The following is a 20754-nucleotide window of genomic DNA, read 5'->3' as shown; positions in this document are numbered from 1 at the left end:
GGAAATGTGAATCAACAACTTCTATGAAATGGTTTGACGGTCACAAATCAGGGCGGCAGATGGAAATTGCAATCAGCAACCACTGTGTAATTTAGACACAGTGTAATTTACTGTGTAATTTAGACACAGTGCAATCAGCAACCACCTTCACCTCCATCAATGGGTCCATAATCCACTGTGTAATTTAGACACCCGATATGCTTAAGTCCTCTCCTTTTCATCTGCGCTTTGTAAGGCTTGGAGTCTCCTTTAAGTAATAATAAAAAAAAGTATCAATAAGTTTCTAAAAAAGTGCTCTGTTTTAGTCATTCTATTATTTTACTAGAACTAGCTCAAAGAGATCGCTGCACTTAATTTTCTTTTTCTTTTTTTTTTTTTGGAAAATAGTACATTTCAATCTGAGATAATTGTTGGAAAAAATTGAATGAGCAAGCTAAAATTTTTAAATAATTTAGTTAACTCCTTTACACTAATAAATTAATTTTTCAACCTTGGAAAGCTTAGCCGCTCTTCGTGTAACACAATCCATTAAATGTGAGTGCATTTAGTAATCTTCTGCCCTTTTCTTTTTAACAATAAATATCAGTAATCTTTAAACATGATAGGTGGAATTTTTAGAGCTAAGAAGTTGGACTTACCTGTGGCCAGGATCTTTCTTGTCGTTGAAGGTACGACGGGTTGAGTTGAGAGTAAGAAGAGAAAGAAAAGGACAGTGATCAGTGCCTTGATGCTGCTAGCCATTGTATATTATAGAGAGAGTTATGAGAACTGTAGGATCAGTCCTATTCTAATATTCCTTTCTTGATGATTGTATCAATGTAACGGACCATATGCTCTTTTATAGCCGTTTATGATCGGACCCAGTTTGCCCACCATATTGACAAATACCCAGGATAGGTTGGCGGTCCAAATGGGCTAAGCTAATTTGGTTCGTTCTATTGAATAGTCAACTTAGAACTTTGAATTGAATCGATCGAGTGGCTCTGAATCGGGTCAAGCTGACGTCTAATACGGAACGTGAACCACCCTCAGGTTTGGATTTTGAATTGGACAATTAGATGATGAGTTGATGACTTTGTCCAGATTTATGCGATTGTTATAAAAGAAGAGGGTACTGTGAAGAGCGATTCATATAAAGTAATGTGGCCACTGTAAATTACGGCAAAAAAAAAAAAAAAGTAGGATTTAGCTTTCAGCATTTTGTGTCTTCCCATGCATTTCATGAAATATACTATCAAAAAGCTTTGCATGATCCGTCTCGAGAATATATAGAACTATGACATAGTTTGCTCGGCCCCTTCTCCAAGAGGTACCCCAGTCACCTCTCTCTCTCTTCAGAGGATGAATAGTGATTTCTCACTTATTATCAAGTCACCTTTCTCTGTAGATTCAGTAGGAAAACTTAGTCATAGAAGATAAAAATTGTCAATCTCGCTGAGACAATTCATTGCTTTAAATTTCTCGGCCCCATTCGAATAGACATTCTATGTATTTCAATCTCAAACAGAAAAAAGTAAAGAAGACGGGACAGACCAAGAAGACCTCTGAAGTCTTCCCTATGTTATAAAGTTGGGATAAGTAGTAGCTTCACCTGCAGTGCAGCGTAACAACCTTAGCCCACTTTGAGTTGAGGTTGAAACTTGAGAGTAATCATGGGTTCTTTCGAAATAATCTCCATTTTCCTTATTGTCCTACTTTTCCCATCATTTCACCCCAAAGGTGGAGCTTCAGCTTCTGCTGAAGAGGCTGCTGCACTTCTGAAATGGAAAGCCAGATTTCAGAACCAGAACAATGGCTTGCTAACCTCATGGAACCTTCAATCCATGAATGCTAGCAACTCTTCCAACCTTCCATGCACTTGGGCTGGTATTTCTTGCATTAATGGAAGTGTTAACAGGTTGAATCTCTCAGCATGGGGTATTAAAGGTAGCCTTTATGACTTCCCTCTTTTGTCCCTCCCAAATCTTGAATATCTTGATCTCAGCCTGAACCAGTTCTTTGGCAGCATACCTCGTCAAATAGGTAACCTGTCGAAGCTCATTTATCTTGATTTCTCAGTTAATGAGCTGTCACAAGAAATCCCACCTGAAATTTGCAACCTAAGAAACTTGATTTATTTAGCTCTTGTGCGTAATCAACTTTCAGGTCCAATTCCTCCAGAAATAGGAACTATGTATAATATTGTTGACATTTATTTGGAGTTTAACAATTTAACAGGTTCAATTCCAGCCTCTTTTGGCAACCTCAATAGGCTAGTTAACTTATACCTTTTCCATAATCACCTATCTGGTCCTATTCCTCGTGCCATTGGAAACTTGATTTCACTTCAGTTTCTTGACTTGTCTCAAAATTATCTTACCGGTTCAATCCCCGAGTCACTAGGCAATTTAACCAATTTGATTCATTTGTATCTCTTTGATAACCGACTTTCTGGTTCAATTCCAAAGAATTTAGGTGATCTAAAATTCCTGACGCTTATGGAATTAGGTGAGAACCAACTTAATGGTTCCATTCCTGTTTCAATTGGTAACTTGAGTAACTTGGAAAGATTATATCTTCTAAAAAACCAATTTTCTGGTACCATCCCACAAGAGCTTGGAAACCTGAAAAAGTTGTTAGTTTTGGAATTGGATCAAAATCAGTTATCTGGTCCATTGCCAGAACTACTATGTCAAAATGGAACCCTCCAAAACATTACTGTGTCTGAGAACATGCTTACAGGTCCAATCCCCGGAAGCTTGAAAAATTGCTCAAGCTTGATTAGGACCCGTTTCAATGGGAACCATTTCCACGGTAACTTGTCAGAAATGTTTGGCATCTATCCCTTTTTGGATTTCATAGACCTCAGCAACAACGAATTCTATGGGGAACTCTCCAGCAGCTGGGGAAAATGCAAAATCTTGAGAACCCTGATGGTTGCAAATAGCAATATCACAGGTGGTGTACCTCCAGAACTTGGAAATTTAACTCAACTACATACACTTGATCTTTCTTCAAACTTTTTATCTGGGGAGATACCAAGGGTAGTGGGGAAGTTGGCCTCTATGCTTGAACTAGATTTACATGACAACCAACTCACTGGCAGTATACCTCAGGAATTGGGAGCACTGACAGGACTTCTTTATCTAGACCTGTCCACAAACTCCTTAAATGGATCTTTTCCAGAACATTTGGGAGATTTGAGGCACTTGTTTCTCATGAACTTGAGCAACAACGTATTAAGCCAAAAGATTCCATTCCAGATTGGGAAGTTGACCCAACTTTCTGAATTGGATTTGAGTCGAAATTTCTTCACAGGAGAGATACCATCTGAGTTCCAAAGTTTGCAGAGCCTAGGAACATTGGATCTCTCACACAATAACCTCTCTGGTTTAATCCCAAAGGCTTTAACCAAATTGCCGGGTTCATTGCACATCAATATTTCATTCAATAATTTAGAGGGTCCAATTCCGAGTGGTAGAGCCTTTGTGAATTTAACCATAGAGGAAGTACAAGGAAATACAGGTTTGTGCGGGAATATTTCAGGGTTACCGGCTTGTGAAAGTTCTCCGTTGATTAAAAAGCATGTCAAGAATAAGGGGAAGAAACTTCTTGTCACAATATTATGTCCTCTTCTGGGATCATTTATACTTCTATGTGCATTCTTTGGGGGACTCAGATTGCATGAGCAATGGAGAAAAAGTTCAGGAATGGAAGATAAGGATATGAAGAAAGGCGATTTATTTTCCATATGTACTTTTGATGGCAAAGCATTGTATAAAGAAATACTAATGGCTACAGAAGAGTTCAGTGACATACTCTGCATTGGTAAAGGAAGTTATGGAAGTGTTTACAGAGCACAGCTTTCATCAGGCGATGTAGTAGCTGTAAAGAGACTTCACAACATGCCTGAGATGGCAAGTCATAGAAATTTCTTGAATGAGATACGGGCCTTGACAGAAATCAAGCATCGAAACATTGTGAAACTCTTTGGCTTCTGCTCAAATGCTCAGCATTCATTTTTGGTATGTGAGTACCTTGAAAGAGGGAGCTTGGCCAAAATCTTTAGCATAGAAGAAGAAGCTAAGGAACTAGACTGGCGAAAGAGATTAAAAATCATCAAAGGCATTGCTCAAGCTTTATCTTACATGCATCATGATTGTTCACCAGCAATTGTACATCGGGACATATCAAGCAACAACATTTTGCTTGATCCAGAATATGAGTCTCACATTTCAGATTTTGGCACTTCTAAGTTTCTGAAAAATGATTCATCTAATTGGAGTTCTCTTGCAGGCACATATGGATATGTTGCACCAGGTAATACAGGTTTTTTCTTTCATCGATTTGCTAACTACTAAATTCAAGTATGATCACATGTTATCACAACATTATTTTCCAAAATTCCGTGCAGAATATGCCTACACAATGAAAGTAACTGAAAAGTGTGACGTTTATAGCTTTGGGGTCCTGACAATGGAAGTGATGAAAGGAAAGCATCCCGGTGACTTGATTGCTTATCTAATGTCTTCAAGCCCTGAAGAGATAGAACTGAAAGACTTGCTCGATCAAAGGCTTCTGTATCCCAATGAAGAAATTGAAAACATTCTGGCATCCGTTCTTAAACTAGCAAGAGCATGTCTACACGTTGATCCACAATCTAGGCCAACGATGCTCTTTATTTCCAGGCTGTTATCAACTGGTGCATCGTCTGTGTAACACTTTGTGAGTAATCGTGGCCATATAAATCTTTTTTTCACCTTTTTTTTGTTTTGTTTTGTTAAGTAAATAGATATAACAGATATGCAGAATCAGTTGCTGTGTCTCACAATTTTTTTGTTTTCTTACATAGCACTATCAAGCAACAGCACAAGATGACATGATGATGAATATGGCAGAGTATTTAGCGGCACAAGATTTTGGGAAAAAAAAAATGTTGTGGCTACTGGCTATGCATTTATATAGAGGTGCAGTACAATGGGCTACTGCCAGTGTAGAAGTCTTGAAATGTGCTGAGTTTGTATTTATTGGAAAAATAATCTATTCGTAGCTAGTAATTCAGTGGGTGAATTGATACGAAAAAAATATAAAAACAGTGAATGGATGAACAAGTAGAAACTTTGGGAAAGTGTAGGATACAGTATCTTGAACTTATTTGTAATTTAAACTCCTAAAACTCTTCAGTTTTGCTAGTGTGTGGTCTTCTTTCATTATCCCCTTCAAAACCAAACTCCATAGTTTACAACTAGTCCATAACTTAGACTTTTCCTCCAAGTAAACTCCCTTTTTTGGTCCACTAATTGATTAGTACTTTTCGATAGCAGCTATTGACAAAAAGAATTTATTTAAGAGAGCTGATATATCACCAAAATTTCATCACCAATTATCTCCGTTGACATGGATGTCCAAATATTTGCACCATATCTTAAACATGAGCAAAGCCACGGCTTCCCATTTCCTATTACTTAAAATATTACGTTAACTTCCTATATGCGCTTTTGTACTATTTATGTTTATGTTTGAACAAAATCTGTGCCTAAAGTGCATGTTGTACTTATTTAGCTAATTACTTTGAACATTTTGACCGTGTATACAAGTTCGGGAGAGATATTCTGGTCCTGGTACCATATCCTTCGTTAGATATAAGCTCTCAGGGGAGTATATTTATAATATCAATCAACAGTATGGTTATGTTAAACCAATGATATTATTCTAAAGGGAAAGCGACAATATGACTCAGCGACAAAAATAAATTAAAAGACAAGCCCACGTCCTTGATTTTAGAAATTTCGTGTTTGTATCTGTCATTTAATAATGTCGTAATTTTCAATCGTTTTTTAGCAGGTAGACTCATTCTAAAAGAATCGTAAAATATCTCACGACTTGCACATAAATAATAAACAGTCAAGACTAGAATGAAATAATCTGTGAATTTTTCATCTAGAAAGTATTAGCTATCTATGACATTGTTATTTCAAGTAGAAACCTTTCAAAAAAAAATTTATCTTTCTTTTCGCGGTCAACATTTATTTCAATTACATAAATGCAGATATTAGTATCTTACTTCGTAAATACTATATGTTTATAGCCCTAAAATAGCTAGCTTCAATTGATTAGAATCATAAACAAGGATTTGTCTAACAAGTGGCTCGAGGCATTCGTTAGTCAAGTCTCCAATAGTTTTTTCTTTTTTTTTTTTGGTGGGCTGTCGGGTTTCCAATGAAGAGTGAAATTAAATGTGAAAGTGACTAAAGGAAGACTACAAATGTGTTTACATGCATTTCATAAAAAATTGTGTATTTGAATTCTATTGCGGAGTTAAAACTAATATTAGTGGGCAATTTATATTTTAACAAGGACTTTATGATCCCAAAAATATATTGTGACTCGTGGCAATCCGTCCTTGTAACTTAAAGACTTGGGTGGCTACACATCATCATCATCTGGAGTAAAGTCTTTTGGACTTTTGCCAATGCAAGGCCTAACATGTCAAGTTTTTAAAAAATCAACCACGAGTTTCTGACCTTTACTAACAATTGGCCGCCATAAAAAATTGTTTGAAAACAACAAAATGTTGATCATAAATGCATATTACGTCAAGCTGATCATGAATGTCGGACCTTCGGGCACAAGGGCCCAGAATTCAACTTGTTTGAAACCAACCACAACTAAATTGATCTTGACGGTTGGACCTTTACGAGCAAGAGCCCAGCACTAAATTTGTTTGAAAATACATATTGACTTAAAAGTCCTTTAGACCACCTTGCAAAAGTTTAGTTACGTTAAACCAATGATCTGGTATTTAGAGGTTCAAGATTTTGACAAAATGCATTTTTGTGAAAGCTTAGTTATGGTGGCGAAAGACTAGGGAGGGTTAGTTCAATTTATAACATATTTTAAGGTGGCGAAAACTAGTGCTAAATGGATTTATTTAAAAAGAAATACTACTTCGACATCAAGGAAATAGGAATTTCAAAATCTTGGGGCTACCACACCCATTCCCACATGAGTTAAAGTTCTTGGCAATTATGAGACCAATGAGAAACAGCACGGAGAAAAATAAATATTCACCCAGTCAAAATTAAATCCATTATTTACAGGCTTTCTAAGTCTACTTCTCAAATGGAAGGAAGAATTAAGTCTAAAACACTACTATTGTCTTAGTTGTTCCCTAGACGCTAAGTCTTGGTGTTATTTCCACGTAAGCACTTTTGACTATAGAATGAGAATCATGGAAAAGTTGTTATGATAATTAGTGGTCAAAGCTTTTAAAGTTCTTGAAACAAAAATCCTTTACAAGCAACAACTATTTGTCTCATGATAAACACATATAACAATTAATCTCAAACAAATGTACACATTAGTATCTTAAAGATAAGAAAATCGAACTAGTAAAAACCTTCTAAAATGTATCGTAATAACGTAAAATTGCCCCTGATGAGTAGAAATTGTAAATAGAAGATTTGTTTTGGGATTCATTAATTAAGACCCGAAGCATTAACTGTCTACCAAAAAATAAAATTAAATTGCGAAAGTTGCTAAAGTAGTAAAGTAAATATCAAGCATGTGTGTTGATATCTTATTGCGTGTTTTAATGAGCGCACCAAAGCGTCAGTGACAAAATCGCTTGACCATCTTTCTCCCTCTTATGGTTATTAGATTTCTATATTTTGGAAGGCTTATAAAAGTGGTTGCCATTGATTAAAGTCATCATAATAGAGTCAATCCCAGACTATTTGAAAGTTATGGATAGAGGACAAAAAGGAGAGAATAGAGAAGGGGAAGCATTAGCAATACTTAGATGTGTACAAGACTAGGAAGAAGAGGATGGAGAATTGACAATACTTAGCTATGTACAAGACTAGAGAGGGCTGAATTTAAATTCAAACACTAATTTGCTAGTGATTGGTCACCCACCCACCTCCCGTTTCCCACGTTGATTGTTCACCAGCAATTGTACGTCGGGACATATCAGGCAATTGTACGTCGGGTCACGTTTAAGATTTTGACACTCCTTAGTTTTAGTCTTTGATCTTCTGTCATTATCTCTTAAAGACTTTTCCTCTAAGTAATGTCCTTTTAGCGTCCACTAATTGATTACTACTTTTTTAAAAGACTTAAAAAGTCTAAGTAAACTCCTCGACCAGATGATATGTATCAACGCTCTTAAATGAAAAAAGACTTTTTTATTGCATTCCAAAGACTTTTTCAGTCAAGATGATAAATATATTCAAACTCTTAAACAAATTCTTGTTCAAATTGTAGTAATTAATTAGTAGACAGTTACTTGGAGTAAAAGACTTGGACAGCCAACCTCATCTTGACTGAAAAGTCTTTTGGACCTTCGCCAATAAGGCCCAGCACTAAATTTGTTTAAATTCAACCATGACTACCGGACTTTTTCTCACAAGTGCCCACCACTAAATTTGTTTGAAGACATCGACTGTTTCCATCCAAAATTTCTTCAAGTTGATCCTAACATGTTGGACCTTCGCACACAAGGACCCAATGTTATAATTGTGTGATGCCAACCGCTACTGGATTGATCTTGACGGTTGGCCGGATCTTTACGAACAAGGGCCCAACAACAAATTTGTTTGAAAATATAAATGGACTTGAAAGTCTTTTAGGCCTTTGCAAGTAAGCATTAGCATCAAATTAAATTTGTAGAAAAACATGACTACTATCTTCTAAAAATTATATTTAATCATATTTATTAAACTCACCCGACAAGGAAGTCGATAGAGAGACTACTGAGTAGGTGATTGAACCAATGGCACAGTAAAAGAATATTTATAAATCAAGTTTATTTGGATGTTAGTACTTTCGTTTCACTTTGATAGTATTGATTTTTTGTTCTCATACAATTTAAGGAAAATTAGTTAACTTTGTTAGAAAGGTAAATCTAGCATAATATGTTCCTAAAATACCCTTATATTAATATTAGGAGTACGAATATTTTTTTGATAGTAATGATTTTTTTTTGTTCTCTCACCAAGGTGTACGAATTTCTTGAAGATCTTTTTTTCTTTTTAAATTTCTTGAAGATCAATAAAGTAATTATATTTACAACTTGCATTAAAAAGAAAACAAAATGCATCTTTAAACTTCCAATATTTTGTTTGCGTAATAAAGAAATTCTATAGAGCGTAAACAATTCTTTCTGGCGTTATCAAAGGACATAAAATGATCAAAGTTGTACAACAGAAAAACACTCTTCACAAAAAAAAAAAAAAAATTCCGAACAATGTTGTGTTTCATGTTTATATGTATGTTGTGTTGGACATTCTTGAACTTTTTGGCGGAGATTTTAGTTGCAATATAAAATTTTTGGAATCCATCAGCATAAATAGTCCTAAACTTTCAGATCTGAATTTAATCAAATTGTCCTTCTAATCAAATGCTTCTCCTAGCTCTGGCCTATTAACTAAAAAGAAAAGAAAAGAGTATATTTACCTGAAGCCAAAAAAACTAAAAAATAAATAGAAAAATTTATAAGTTTTGATACGGATGCCAACTAAATTCTAGTTGGACAAGTACTACGACCAACTAAATCTGCCTGGAATTGATAAAAATTTAGCTTTAGCCAATTTATTCTGACTTTCTTGAATTTCACGAATTATTTAGTATAATATGTCTCTAGAAAATATAGAACTACAACATAAATAGCATAATTTGTCTTGAAAATACTATCGAATTTTCTAGCATAATCTGTCACCAGAAATTATAGAACTACAACATAAATGGCTTAGCCTATGGACTGATCATGGTTTAGATATTTCTTCAAAAGCTACTCGAATCACCTTTTTCTGTGGATTCAGTAGGAAAAATTAGTCATGGAAGATAAAAAGGGTCAATCTCATTAAAACATTTCATTGCTTTAAATTTCTTAGATATCGAAATAGACATTTTTTGGGTGTTTAAATCTCAAAAAAAGTAAAACCAAAGAAGAAAGGAAAGGAGAAAGGGATAGAACAAGAAGACCTATGAAGTTTTTCATGTTTTGTTGGGATAATTAAAAGATTAATCTTTCCTATATTGACAGTGGATGAATGACAACTATGTAAAATTTAAATTTAAAATTCAACTTTTGCACACATGTCATGAATCCAATGATGATTGTGTATACACCGTCAGTATAGGAAAGATTTACTCATAATTAAATACTAGCATCATTTGTTATACAAAGTAACAAGCCAACTTGAGTCAAACTTGAAAGCCTATTTGAACCACGATAGGCTAGTCAACTTATATCTATTCAAAAATCACCTATTTGGTTCCATTTCTCATGCGATCGGAAATTTAATCTCACTTTAGTTTCTTGTCTTGTCTCAAAATTATCTTATTGGTTTAATCCCTAAGTTGCTAGGCAATTTTAACCAATTTGATGCATTTGTATCTCTTTGACAACAACATTCTGGTTCAATTCCAAAGAGTTTGGGTGATCAAAAATTCCTTTTAGATATGAATTAGGTAAGAACCAACTTAATATGGTTCCAACCCTATTTTAATTGGTAACTTGAGAAACTTAGAAAAATAGTATCTCCTAAAAAGCCATATTCTGATACCATCCCACAAGAGCTTGGAAACCTAAAATAGTTGGTAGTCTTGGAATTGGATTAAAATCAATTATCTAGTCCATTGCCAGAACTACTTTGTCAAAATGGCACACTCCAAAACATTTCTGTGTCTAAGAACATGCTTACAGGTCCAATACCTAGAAGCTTGAGAAGCTGCTCAAGCTCATGCTCAGCACTCATTTTTGGTCTATTAGTACCTTGAAAGAGGAAGCTTGTCAAAAATTTTGAGCGTCAAAGAAGAAGCCAAGGAACAAGACTGGCAAAAGAAGTTGAAAACCATCCAAGGCATCGCTCATGCTTTATTTTACATGCATCATGATTGTTCACCAGCAATTGTACGTCGGGACATATCAAGCAATTGTACGTCGGGTCACGTTTAAGATTTTGGCACTCCTTAGTTTTAGTCTTTGATCTTTTGTCATTATCCCCTTAAAGACTTTTCCTCCAACTAATGTCTTTTTAGCGTCCACTAATTGATTACTACTTTTTAAAGAACTTAAAAAGTCTAAGTAAACTCCTCGATTAGATGATATATGTATCAGCGCTCTTAAATGAAAAAAATACTTTTTTATTGTATCCCAAAAGACTTTCTTTAGTCAAGATGATAAATATATTCGAGCTCTTAAATAAATTCTTTTCGTTAACAACTGCTTTCAAAATGTAGTAATTAATTAGTAGAGAATTACTTGGAGGAAAAGACTTGGACAGCCAACCTCATCTGGACTGAAAAGTCTTTTGGACCTTTGCCATTAAGGCCCAACATTAAATATGTTTCAAATCAACCATGCCTTTGGGACTTTTACCAACAACTGCCCACCACTCAATTTATTTGAAAACATCAGCTGTTTCCATCCAATTTTCGTCAAGTTGATCCTATATGTTGGACCTTCGCACATAAGGACCCAATGTTACAATTGCAGGAAGCCGACCGCTACTGGATTCATCTTGACGATTGGCCGGACCTTTACGAACAAGGGCCCAACATCAAATTTGTTTGAAAATATATATTGACTGTGAAAGTCTGTTAGGCCTTTGACAGTAAACGTTAGCATCAAATTAAATTTGTAGAAAAACAGGACTACCATCTTCTAAAAAATTATATTTAATCATATTTATTAAACTCGCCCGACAAGGAAGTCGACAGACAGACGACATGGATGGTTCACTGCTTCAACCAATGGCCTAATAAAAGAATATTTATAAATACTTGGTAATATAAAAAATTTATAAATAAAGTTTATTTAAAATATCTTAAAACATTTGTTTCCTTGTATATAAGAAAAAAATTATTTTAAATACAAAAGACAATTAATTATTATGGAAAATTACATTTAAATATTAATTGAACTTACAAATAGTCTAAGATATCATGATGCAGTATAAAGATTTGACATCCTACTATATAGGCATCTAGAATGAATGTGGAAAGAACTTTTCCTATGTTTTTATGAGGAATGAGATTTCAGGAAAAGGTTTGAATGAGTATTCTAAAGGCAAACGAGAACTTAGTGTCTACTAATTGATTATTAATTTTTGAAAGACTTTTAAGTTTAAGTAAACTTCTCGATTAAAATGCCAAGATGATATATATCAGTTCTGTAAAATGAAAAAGACTTTTTTACTCTATTCCAAAAGACTTTTTTAGTCAAGATGATACATCAACGCTCTCAAAAATAAACTCATTTCATCAACCTCAACAATTGCTTTCAAAAGTAGTAATCAATTAGTGGAATTACTTCAAGGAAAAGACTCGGGTAGCCATCATCGCTCTTAAACGAATTTCTTTTTGTCAACAATAGCTTCCAAAATGTAGTAGTCAATTAGTGGAATTTAAAAAATTTGGAATGAGTATCCTAGAGAGTAGAGATAAAGGGCTTTCTCGCTTAAATGAGCCATATTAAACACTAAAATGAAATAGATAAATTGGAAATGCCTTTCCTATTCAAGCCATTCAGTAGGGAGAACTGGTCATAGAAGACAAAAAATGGTCAATTTCATTGAACATTTCAATATTGCATTAAATTTCTTGGCCCATTGGAATAGACATCTTATATGTTTCACTCTCAAAAAATAAAAATGAAGAAGAAAGGGAAGGAGAGAGGGACCAAAGCAGAATACTTCCGAAGTCTTCCCTGTATTGTAAAGTTGGGATAAGTACTAGTTTCGTTTGTGGTACAAAGTAACGATCTTTGGCAACTCGATTTGAACTTAAGTGTAATTGTGGGTTCTTTCCAAATAATTTCCATATTCAATTTCGTCCTACTTTTTCCATCATTCTGGAAGACTTATAAAAGCTATTACCATTTGATTAAAGTCATGATCCCGAGTCAACCACAACGTATTGATGGGAGTTCAGGAAGGGGAAAGGAGAGAAGAAGGGGAAGTGTTGGGCAAAACTTAGATACCTACAAGACTAGGGAGGCCAAGTTTAATTTAAACATTTGCAGCCCTTTAACTAACAGGAAAAGAGAAGGGTATATTAACCTGAAGCAGACAATACTGGAATTCAAACGGACAGAAATAGAAGTTTAGATTCCGATATCAATTAAATTCTGTTTTGAGCCAGTACTACGGCCAACTAATTCTGCCCATAGAATTGGTAGAAAATTACTCCTTTGCATTTCTACTTTCCTTTTTTAACACATTGAGTTCATCCGACTGTGTTTTAAGTTTACAAAATATTTGGGAGTAATTTTTTTTTTTTTTTTTGCTGGTGTAGAGTTGCAAACAAGTTGATTCGAGTCAAGTTTTGATTCAATTGAATTGAGTTTGGACTCAATTTTATCAAATTTGACCTCGACGAACTCTCAATATAAAGTTCGAATTTGAACTCGACCTCAAATTAGACCGAATTGAGCTTACTCGAGTTTAAAAAATAAAAAATAATTATTTTTTTAAAAAAATGAATAAAACAGTAATTAACAAATAATAAAAGCTGGATCAGTTTTGTCTTGGGTGTTTTTAGAAAATATTTATAGCAGATGCTTTCAAAAAATAAATCTTCCATTTACATGGTTGTACTTTCAAAATTGGGGCTGTTCGAATGGTGGAGCTTTGTAAAACACGTTTTGGAAAACTGGCTTGTCCGTGATGTTTGTTACTTATTCAAGCCTAATTAAGTCAAGAACAATTGGAGCCATCATAAGTTGATTATATTTTTTTGTCTGTCTACTCAAAAGAAATGATTACACACACAAATATATATATGATAGGTGGAGTATTCTTCCTGCCTCTAGCTCCATTTAAATTCAGCGCACTACAACAAAAATGGCCTTTCCTCACATTTCTATAAGGACACTTGCTGGTTTGTGTCATTATAGCACTCCTATCATCATACTTATTACCAATTCAATAATATATACTCTAATTTTTTTTTATTTTATCAGATATAAAAATAATAATGTGCCTTAAGACTACCTAACATGATACTTGAGAAAATGTGAGATATACAAAAAAAAAAGAAAAGAAAGACACAAAACGACATCGTTTGATTTTGGAGGAAGATTCATTTGCTTAAAATACTCAAAATTTTCATTCTGCCGGCCAAAACACTTAGTCAAAACACTTGCTCAAAATTTTCATTTTCCTGCTCCACCATTTCCAGCCCCCCTCCCCCTCTCTCTGTCTCTGTTGTCAGATTCCGACATAGTTGGTGGGAAAAATGGGTAGCAGCCAGGCAGCAGTTTCGTTCCGACGTAGTTGGTTTGGGTATCGGCGCCACCGTCCTCAACTCCTCCCTCTACATTGTCGACGGAGGGCAGCGGGCTGTCCTCTTCGACCGGTTCCACGGTGTCATCGATGACACCATTGGATAGGGTACTCACTTCCTCATCCCCTGGCTCCAGAAGCCCTTCATCTTTGACATCCATACCCGTCCCCACACGATTCCGATTACGATTAGCCCCATCTTCATCTTCATCATTAGGATCTTCCAAGCATCGGAGCCTGTGATTGGAGCTCCAATTTCCATAAAGCTTCAACCGTGGCTCCCTCAGGCAGCCAATAGCAGCATCAGCAACAAAATCTCTCTCGAAGGAAACCCACTTCCGGGTCATCATCATCTTCTTCTTCGAATTCGGCTCAATAAATTTCTCCCCTGACTCGAATAGTTTATCGAGATTTGTCTTCCAAGTCCGATCTCAATTTGATCTTTTGGCAAACTACCTGGTTCATTGGCTTACTTTTACTAATGGCAATCTCGTATTTCGGTCTCGCCATTTTCCTTTTTCTTACCCTTGACTCCGATTTCACCTCTTCCCTCGTCTCTGCCGCTTCCGAAGGCGTCCAGGTAAATCGAAAGCCCATTTACTACTTCAAATTCATGGTTTTTGTGTTCCTGTAGTTGCACAGATATGCGGTGCATTTTTGTGTGTGTGCTTTTTCCCCTATTTGTTGAAACTGTACCCAGAAAGTTGTTTTATAGTTATTTTTTTGTTCAAAATTTTGACCAAGTTTGTGCTATTATAGGCATGTGATGGTTATAAATTCTAGCATTTCAGAGGTTTCTAAGCTAAAAGAGGACAGGGAAAGAGGAAATGGAGTTGTTTGTGTAGAATTAGTAATAGCCTTCGACATGTTTGATGAAATGCCTCGATAATCTTTATTAAAAATCTAGTTGGGTGTCAGTTAAAAATTGCAATTTGGATTTTTTAAAGAGCTGATTTATGAATTAAATTTGATTTTTTTTCCTGTTTTATAGTTTGAGGTTTCTGTTGTGTGGCGAAAATAAAAAATGGTGTATGATGCTTTGAGTTCTAATAGTTGTATAATGGGGCTTTGTGCTAAGTCATTCTTATTTTGTTCGGCATATGTGATTTTGGTAGATTACTTATGGGTTAGTGATCAAGTTGATGCATGAGAGAACAAAGTTTAGGCTGCATTCGCATGATGTACCATATGGTTCTGGTGGGGCAGCAGTCCGTCACTGGTTTTCCCAACGTTGATGACTCAAACAGCTATTGGGTATGTTTCTTTTTCTAGTATCTATTTTTTTCTAGATCATCATAATTTTCTAAGGTTAGGTATGATTAAGCTTGGCTTACAGATTGTTAGACCTATATCAGATACCAGTGCCCAATAAGGGGATACAATCAAAGGTGGTACCATCATTAGGTTGCAACACATGAGGACCAGAAAATGGTTACATAGCCACTTGCTAAATGTAAGTCTTACTATAATGCCTATTGCTGTTATGCCTTATGCAATTAATCTTCTTATCAGTAAATAGCATGTAATGGGTAAAAATCACTATGCCTTATGAACTTATGTTGATAGTTACTAGGCCGCTCACAGTCTGTCTATCAGTTTCTAAAATCGTGATACTTCTCTTTCTTGTGACAGATTCATAACTGATTCTACAATAATGTACTTCCTTGGTTCTGGATAAGCATTCTGGTTTGTGTTTTCTTGCTAGTGCTCAACATTTGTGTAGATGACAGTAGATTGTTAGAAGAAAAATTTCTTTCCTGATAGGGTCTTTGAGACTCATTTGCATTAAAAACCATGAAAACATTATTGATTGTTACGTATATACTCCTTTATCTTTCCATTTCCTTGGTCCTGCAGTCTTGTGTTGTCAAAATCATGTTTATATCTTGTTCTTCCTCTGTTTTGCAGTAGCATTTGATAGAAGAACTTTCAGCCTACAAGATACAAGTGAGCTGTTGAGAGTCGATTGACTGTCTTGATGTGTAATTCATGTCGTGTAAATGAACGCTAGTTACGCTTTTAGCTCCTTCTCATTAGCTTACCATTTGTCAGGCATGTCTGGACATCTATACGGACTCCTTGTGGCCATTAACCTTACTAGTCATGCGCTCATCTGTTATATATGAATCATTCCTATGAATCTTTTGATGTATGAAATATGATGACAAATCTCCTCTTGCTTATGGGAGTTGGCATTTTCAGTTCTCATAATCACGGTGCTGCTCAAGTTTGATGTTTCTAGATTTTTGCATCATAGCATATTTTCTTATATGCATTCTGTTCTTTGGGATAATTTTACAAATCTTTTGGGTTTCTAATTGACGGAATGTATAGCAGGGAGCACTACCTGCAGGTTGTTTCTATATAAAAAAAAAAAAAAACTCCTGGCAATTAAAAGTGTCAGCATAAAATTCGTTATCGTAATGTTGTACTATAGCTATCCTGACACTTTCAATTATCAAGAAAAGGGATTTTTGTTAGCAGATGGGATGTTATAACAGCATAGTTTTCCTGACACATTTGAATATATAAGCCTATCCCCATATTGGAAGGGACAACACTCGTCTGAGGTGTGAGAAAAGGTAAAGTGTCAGGTTAGATTATCTATACTAACACCTTTAAATGTCGTTAAAGGTCATTTTTGTTGTAGTGGCGGCAAAAATTTCTCCAGAGTCGGGCACCGCTATAACCTTTCTTTTAAGTCTTGGTCCTTAACGTGTAAAAAAAATTGTTCACTAGTGAAGTCATGATGTGCGCTAGAAAATGAAATAATGCTTCGTAAATAGGAAAAGTGATAGACATTGTCGTCCACTTGCCATCAATCGTTATAGTGCAGCCAAGCTCAAATTTATTATAAAACCATGTATTACTTTAAAAAAAAAGTAACTAAATCATTTTCAAACTCAAATTTGAAATTGAACCCAAGCTCAAAGTCATCTGGTTTAATTTAATGAGTCGAACTCAAATTTGAAATTGAATATCTATACCAATTAATGAATCGAATTGAGTAGCATTTATAACTCGTTTAATATACAATCGAATTCCAATTGTATTCATATAATATGTGAATAGAGTTTAAATGTTAAGTACTTGATTTGATTCTACTCGTTAAAAGCTCTAACGTCAAGTAGCTGATTGACATAGCTCATCAAGCGGGTAAAAGCATTGGAAAAAAGATTGTGCTAAAAAATTTTTATCGCCCAACATATTTCGGGTAGAAGATGCTTGTAATTGCTTGAAACAAAACTGGTGCCTTTCATTGTATGTGTTCCCAAATTTTGTGTTTGAGTTTTTATCTGCTTAAGGTATCTTGAACATTCTTGAACTTTTTGGTCTAAAAAAAAAACCTTTTGAAGTCAATATAATTAGTCCCAAACTATTTTGAATGTAATCAAATGCTTCTCCTAGTTCTTGCCAAATTAATCTCATTTCATGTCACTTGTGTCTATGCCATTAGCTAACAGGAGATCAGAAGTAAAGTACGAATGCAAACTTTGAAGTTTTGATATCAATGCCCACTAAATTCCGTTTGGGCAAGGACAAATGTACTATGACCAATTAAATCTGCCTATGAAAATTTGGGAAAAAAAATTTCATCTTTTGGCAATTTCTCACTCCTATTTCATGAAATCTACAACCAAATTAGGCGTAATCCCTCTCGAGAAAATACAGATCTATAGATGTCACTTCGAGTCGCCTTCTTCTGCAGATATAGTAGGAAAGTCATCCTTATATTTTCTAAATCTGTGACAGAATATCAAAATGTTCAATCTCATCAAGACATTTCATTGCATTAAATTTCTTGGGCCCTCGAATCAGACATCTTAATTGTTTCAATCTCCAAAAGAAAGAAAAAAAATGGAAAATTAAGAAGAAAAGGACAGAACAAGAAGACCTCGGAAGTCTTCCTTTTACAGCTGGGAAGACAAGATAAATACTGGCTTCATTTGCGGTACACATATCAACCTGCGCAAACTTGAGTTGAACTCGAAAGTAGTCATGGGTTCTTTTGAATTTATCTCTATATTCATTATGGTCCTACTTTTCCCATCATCTCATCCCAAAGCCAAAGGTGATGCTTCAGATTCTGCTAGTGAGGCGGTTGGTCTTTTGAAATGGAAAGGCAGCTTTCAAAACAAGAACAATAGCTTGCTAGCCTCGTGGAACCTCCAATCCATCAGCGGCAAGAATTCTTCCAACCTTCCATGCACTTGGGCTGGCATTTCATGCATTAATGGAAGTGTCAGCAAGTTGAATCTCTCAGAATACAGCATAAAAGGTAGCCTTTATAACTTCCCATTTTCAACCCTCCCAAATCTTGAATATCTTAATCTTCGCAAGAATCAGATCTTTGGCAACATACCTCGTGAAATAGGTAACCTGACCAAGCTCATTCATCTTGATTTCTCAGTTAATGAGTTGTCAGAAGAAATCCCACCTGAAATTGCAACTTGAGAAATTTAACTCATTTAGATCTCGATAGTAATCAACTTTCAGGTCCAATTCCATCAGGAATAGGAACTCTGCATAATTTGATTAAACTTTTTCTGGAGGACAACAATTTACCAGGTTCAATTCCATCCACTTTTGGCAACCTCACCAAGCTAGTGAAGTTATATCTTTTCCAAAATTACTTATATGGTCCCATTCCCCCGGCGATGGGATATTTGATCTCACTCCAGTTTTTTATGTTGTATCAAAATAATCTTACTGGTGCAATCCCAAAGTCACTGGGTAATTTGACCAATTTAACTCATCCGTATCTCTATGAGAATCAACTTTCAAGTCCAATTCCAAAAGATTTGGGTGGTCTCAAATTCCTTACCAAAATGCAAATAGGTGAAAACCAACTTAATGGTTCTATTCCTATTTCAATTGGTAATTTGAGTAACTTAAATAAATTGCGTCTCCGTGATAGGGTATTATTTGTTAGCAATTTTATTATTAATTTCCCCTTTGTTCTTGCCAAATATTGTTTTAATTAGTAATATTTACTTATATTTGGTATTTGGAGTCAATTTCAGGGAGTGGAACAGAAGACTACAAAAAAGGAGGGACTTTCTGGGAACTTCAAACAAGCCACAAACTTGGCCCACATGGTGATACGGAGGATTGCATTTCTTTTGGCTAATTGGGAGTGTCTTGAGTACTTAAGAGTCCTAAGAGCAATGAAAGACGAAAAAGAGGAGGAAACATCAAGAGGCCTTGCCTTTTGTAGTTTGATTTTGAATCTGCGGCGGGAACCACAGGAAAGCATTGAGTCATTTTTAGCTTTGGAAGGAAAGAAACGTAGGAAGCTTTGGCAGTTGCTTGTTCCTTATCCGGCGGGACCACGGAGAGAAGTGAGGAAATTTGTTTTAGATTAGGAAACAATTCTTTTCCTTTGGTCGGGCAATTATTCAGGGGCCGCTGCTTTATCTTTGGGAATTGGGAGTTTTTCCCATTATTCTTACTTTACCGTTTTTCCTTATCTCAATTTCGGGGACAATGGCTGCAATTACTTCTGCAATTTTGCATGGGATTTCCTCCATGAAGATGAACTAATTCATTTTTTCTAGTCGAAGGTCAATTTGAGAACTCGGTTCCGAACATCTGTGAGATCTAATTATTTTACTTATTTCTTTTATTTATTGGTATTTGTGCGTTTCCTGATTTAATTGCTTATACTTGTTATGTTATTTGAATGTCAATGGTCCGATATTCGAATTAACTTAATGATCTAATGCCAAATTGATTGATTGAATCCGTAATTGTTCAATCGATTAATACCAGTGGCGACTAGCGTAATTGGTTTCATGTTAGAGAATCGTATGACCTAATTTAAACAAACCCTCGTAGCGTGTTTGTTGGTTAGAATTGGGATTTTCTAATTATTAATGCAACCGAGTAATTAAATCCTACGGTCGTACCTAGGATTATTTCTTGGTTAGAGAAATAGTTAACGGTCGTGCCTTAACTATCGAGAAATTAAGGAAAGGATGGTTGTTCATCGCGTGTATGACAACTATAACTAATATAGTAATGAGTAATTGAATTATCTTTGCATCGATGATCAGTTGAATGGACCGTGTCTGAAAAGTTGCACCTTTGACTAGAGTCATATTGATTATTGATTAATTCTTGTTTATTTCTATTAGTTGTTTCATTAGTTAGTTAATTAGTAATTTTATATTTTTCAAAAATCCCCCATTGTTAATTTGAACTCTAAAGGAGACAAATATCCCCAATCCCTGTTGATTCGATCCTACTTATCACTATCTACAGAAATTATATTTTGTTTGAGCAGATATTTATTATTGCACAGGTTCGGCACCTGTCAATTTTTGGCGCCGTTGCCGGGGACTAGTGCCAGATTAATTTGTTTCTTTTTGAGTTCATCTTGTTTTCATCTTTTTACTTATTTTTCTCTTATTTTTTTCCTAGTTTATGACTGCTAACATTCCGTATTTTGATAATAGACTGGAGTTTATTCCTGAATGGGGTTATG

At 35.2% G+C, this 20754-nt stretch overlaps 3 protein-coding genes and 1 pseudogene across 3 annotated transcripts; all 4 read left to right on the top strand.

The window, feature by feature from the left end:
- Positions 1-1652: 1652 nt before the first annotated feature.
- LOC113765998 (probable leucine-rich repeat receptor-like protein kinase At1g35710) lies at positions 1653-2926 on the top strand. Its single transcript, XM_027310230.1, has 2 exons — positions 1653-2800; positions 2842-2926. The coding sequence occupies exons 1-2, from the start codon at positions 1653-1655 to the stop codon at positions 2924-2926; spliced, it is 1233 nt and encodes a 410-aa protein (XP_027166031.1).
- An 81-nt stretch (positions 2927-3007) lies between these two features.
- LOC113767019 (MDIS1-interacting receptor like kinase 2-like) lies at positions 3008-5086 on the top strand. The gene is made up of 3 exons (XM_027311191.1): positions 3008-4299; positions 4394-4704; positions 4832-5086. Exons 1-2 carry the CDS (start codon positions 3045-3047, stop codon positions 4696-4698), a joined length of 1560 nt encoding a protein of 519 aa, XP_027166992.1. The 5' UTR covers positions 3008-3044; the 3' UTR covers positions 4699-4704; positions 4832-5086.
- Positions 5087-14748: 9662 nt separating this feature from the next.
- Positions 14749-15786, top strand: LOC113765997 (annotated as a pseudogene).
- A 2480-nt stretch (positions 15787-18266) lies between these two features.
- On the top strand, positions 18267-18722 carry LOC113765996 (MDIS1-interacting receptor like kinase 2-like). The gene has a single exon (XM_027310229.1). It carries the CDS (start codon positions 18267-18269, stop codon positions 18720-18722), a length of 456 nt encoding a protein of 151 aa, XP_027166030.1.
- The last annotated feature ends 2032 nt before the right edge of the window (positions 18723-20754 follow it).

The sequence above is a fragment of the Coffea eugenioides genome, chromosome 3 (genome assembly GCF_003713205.1).
Source record: "Coffea eugenioides isolate CCC68of chromosome 3, Ceug_1.0, whole genome shotgun sequence".
Lineage (NCBI taxonomy): Eukaryota > Viridiplantae > Streptophyta > Magnoliopsida > Gentianales > Rubiaceae > Coffea > Coffea eugenioides.
This window is presented reverse-complemented; position numbering and strand designations above follow the sequence as displayed.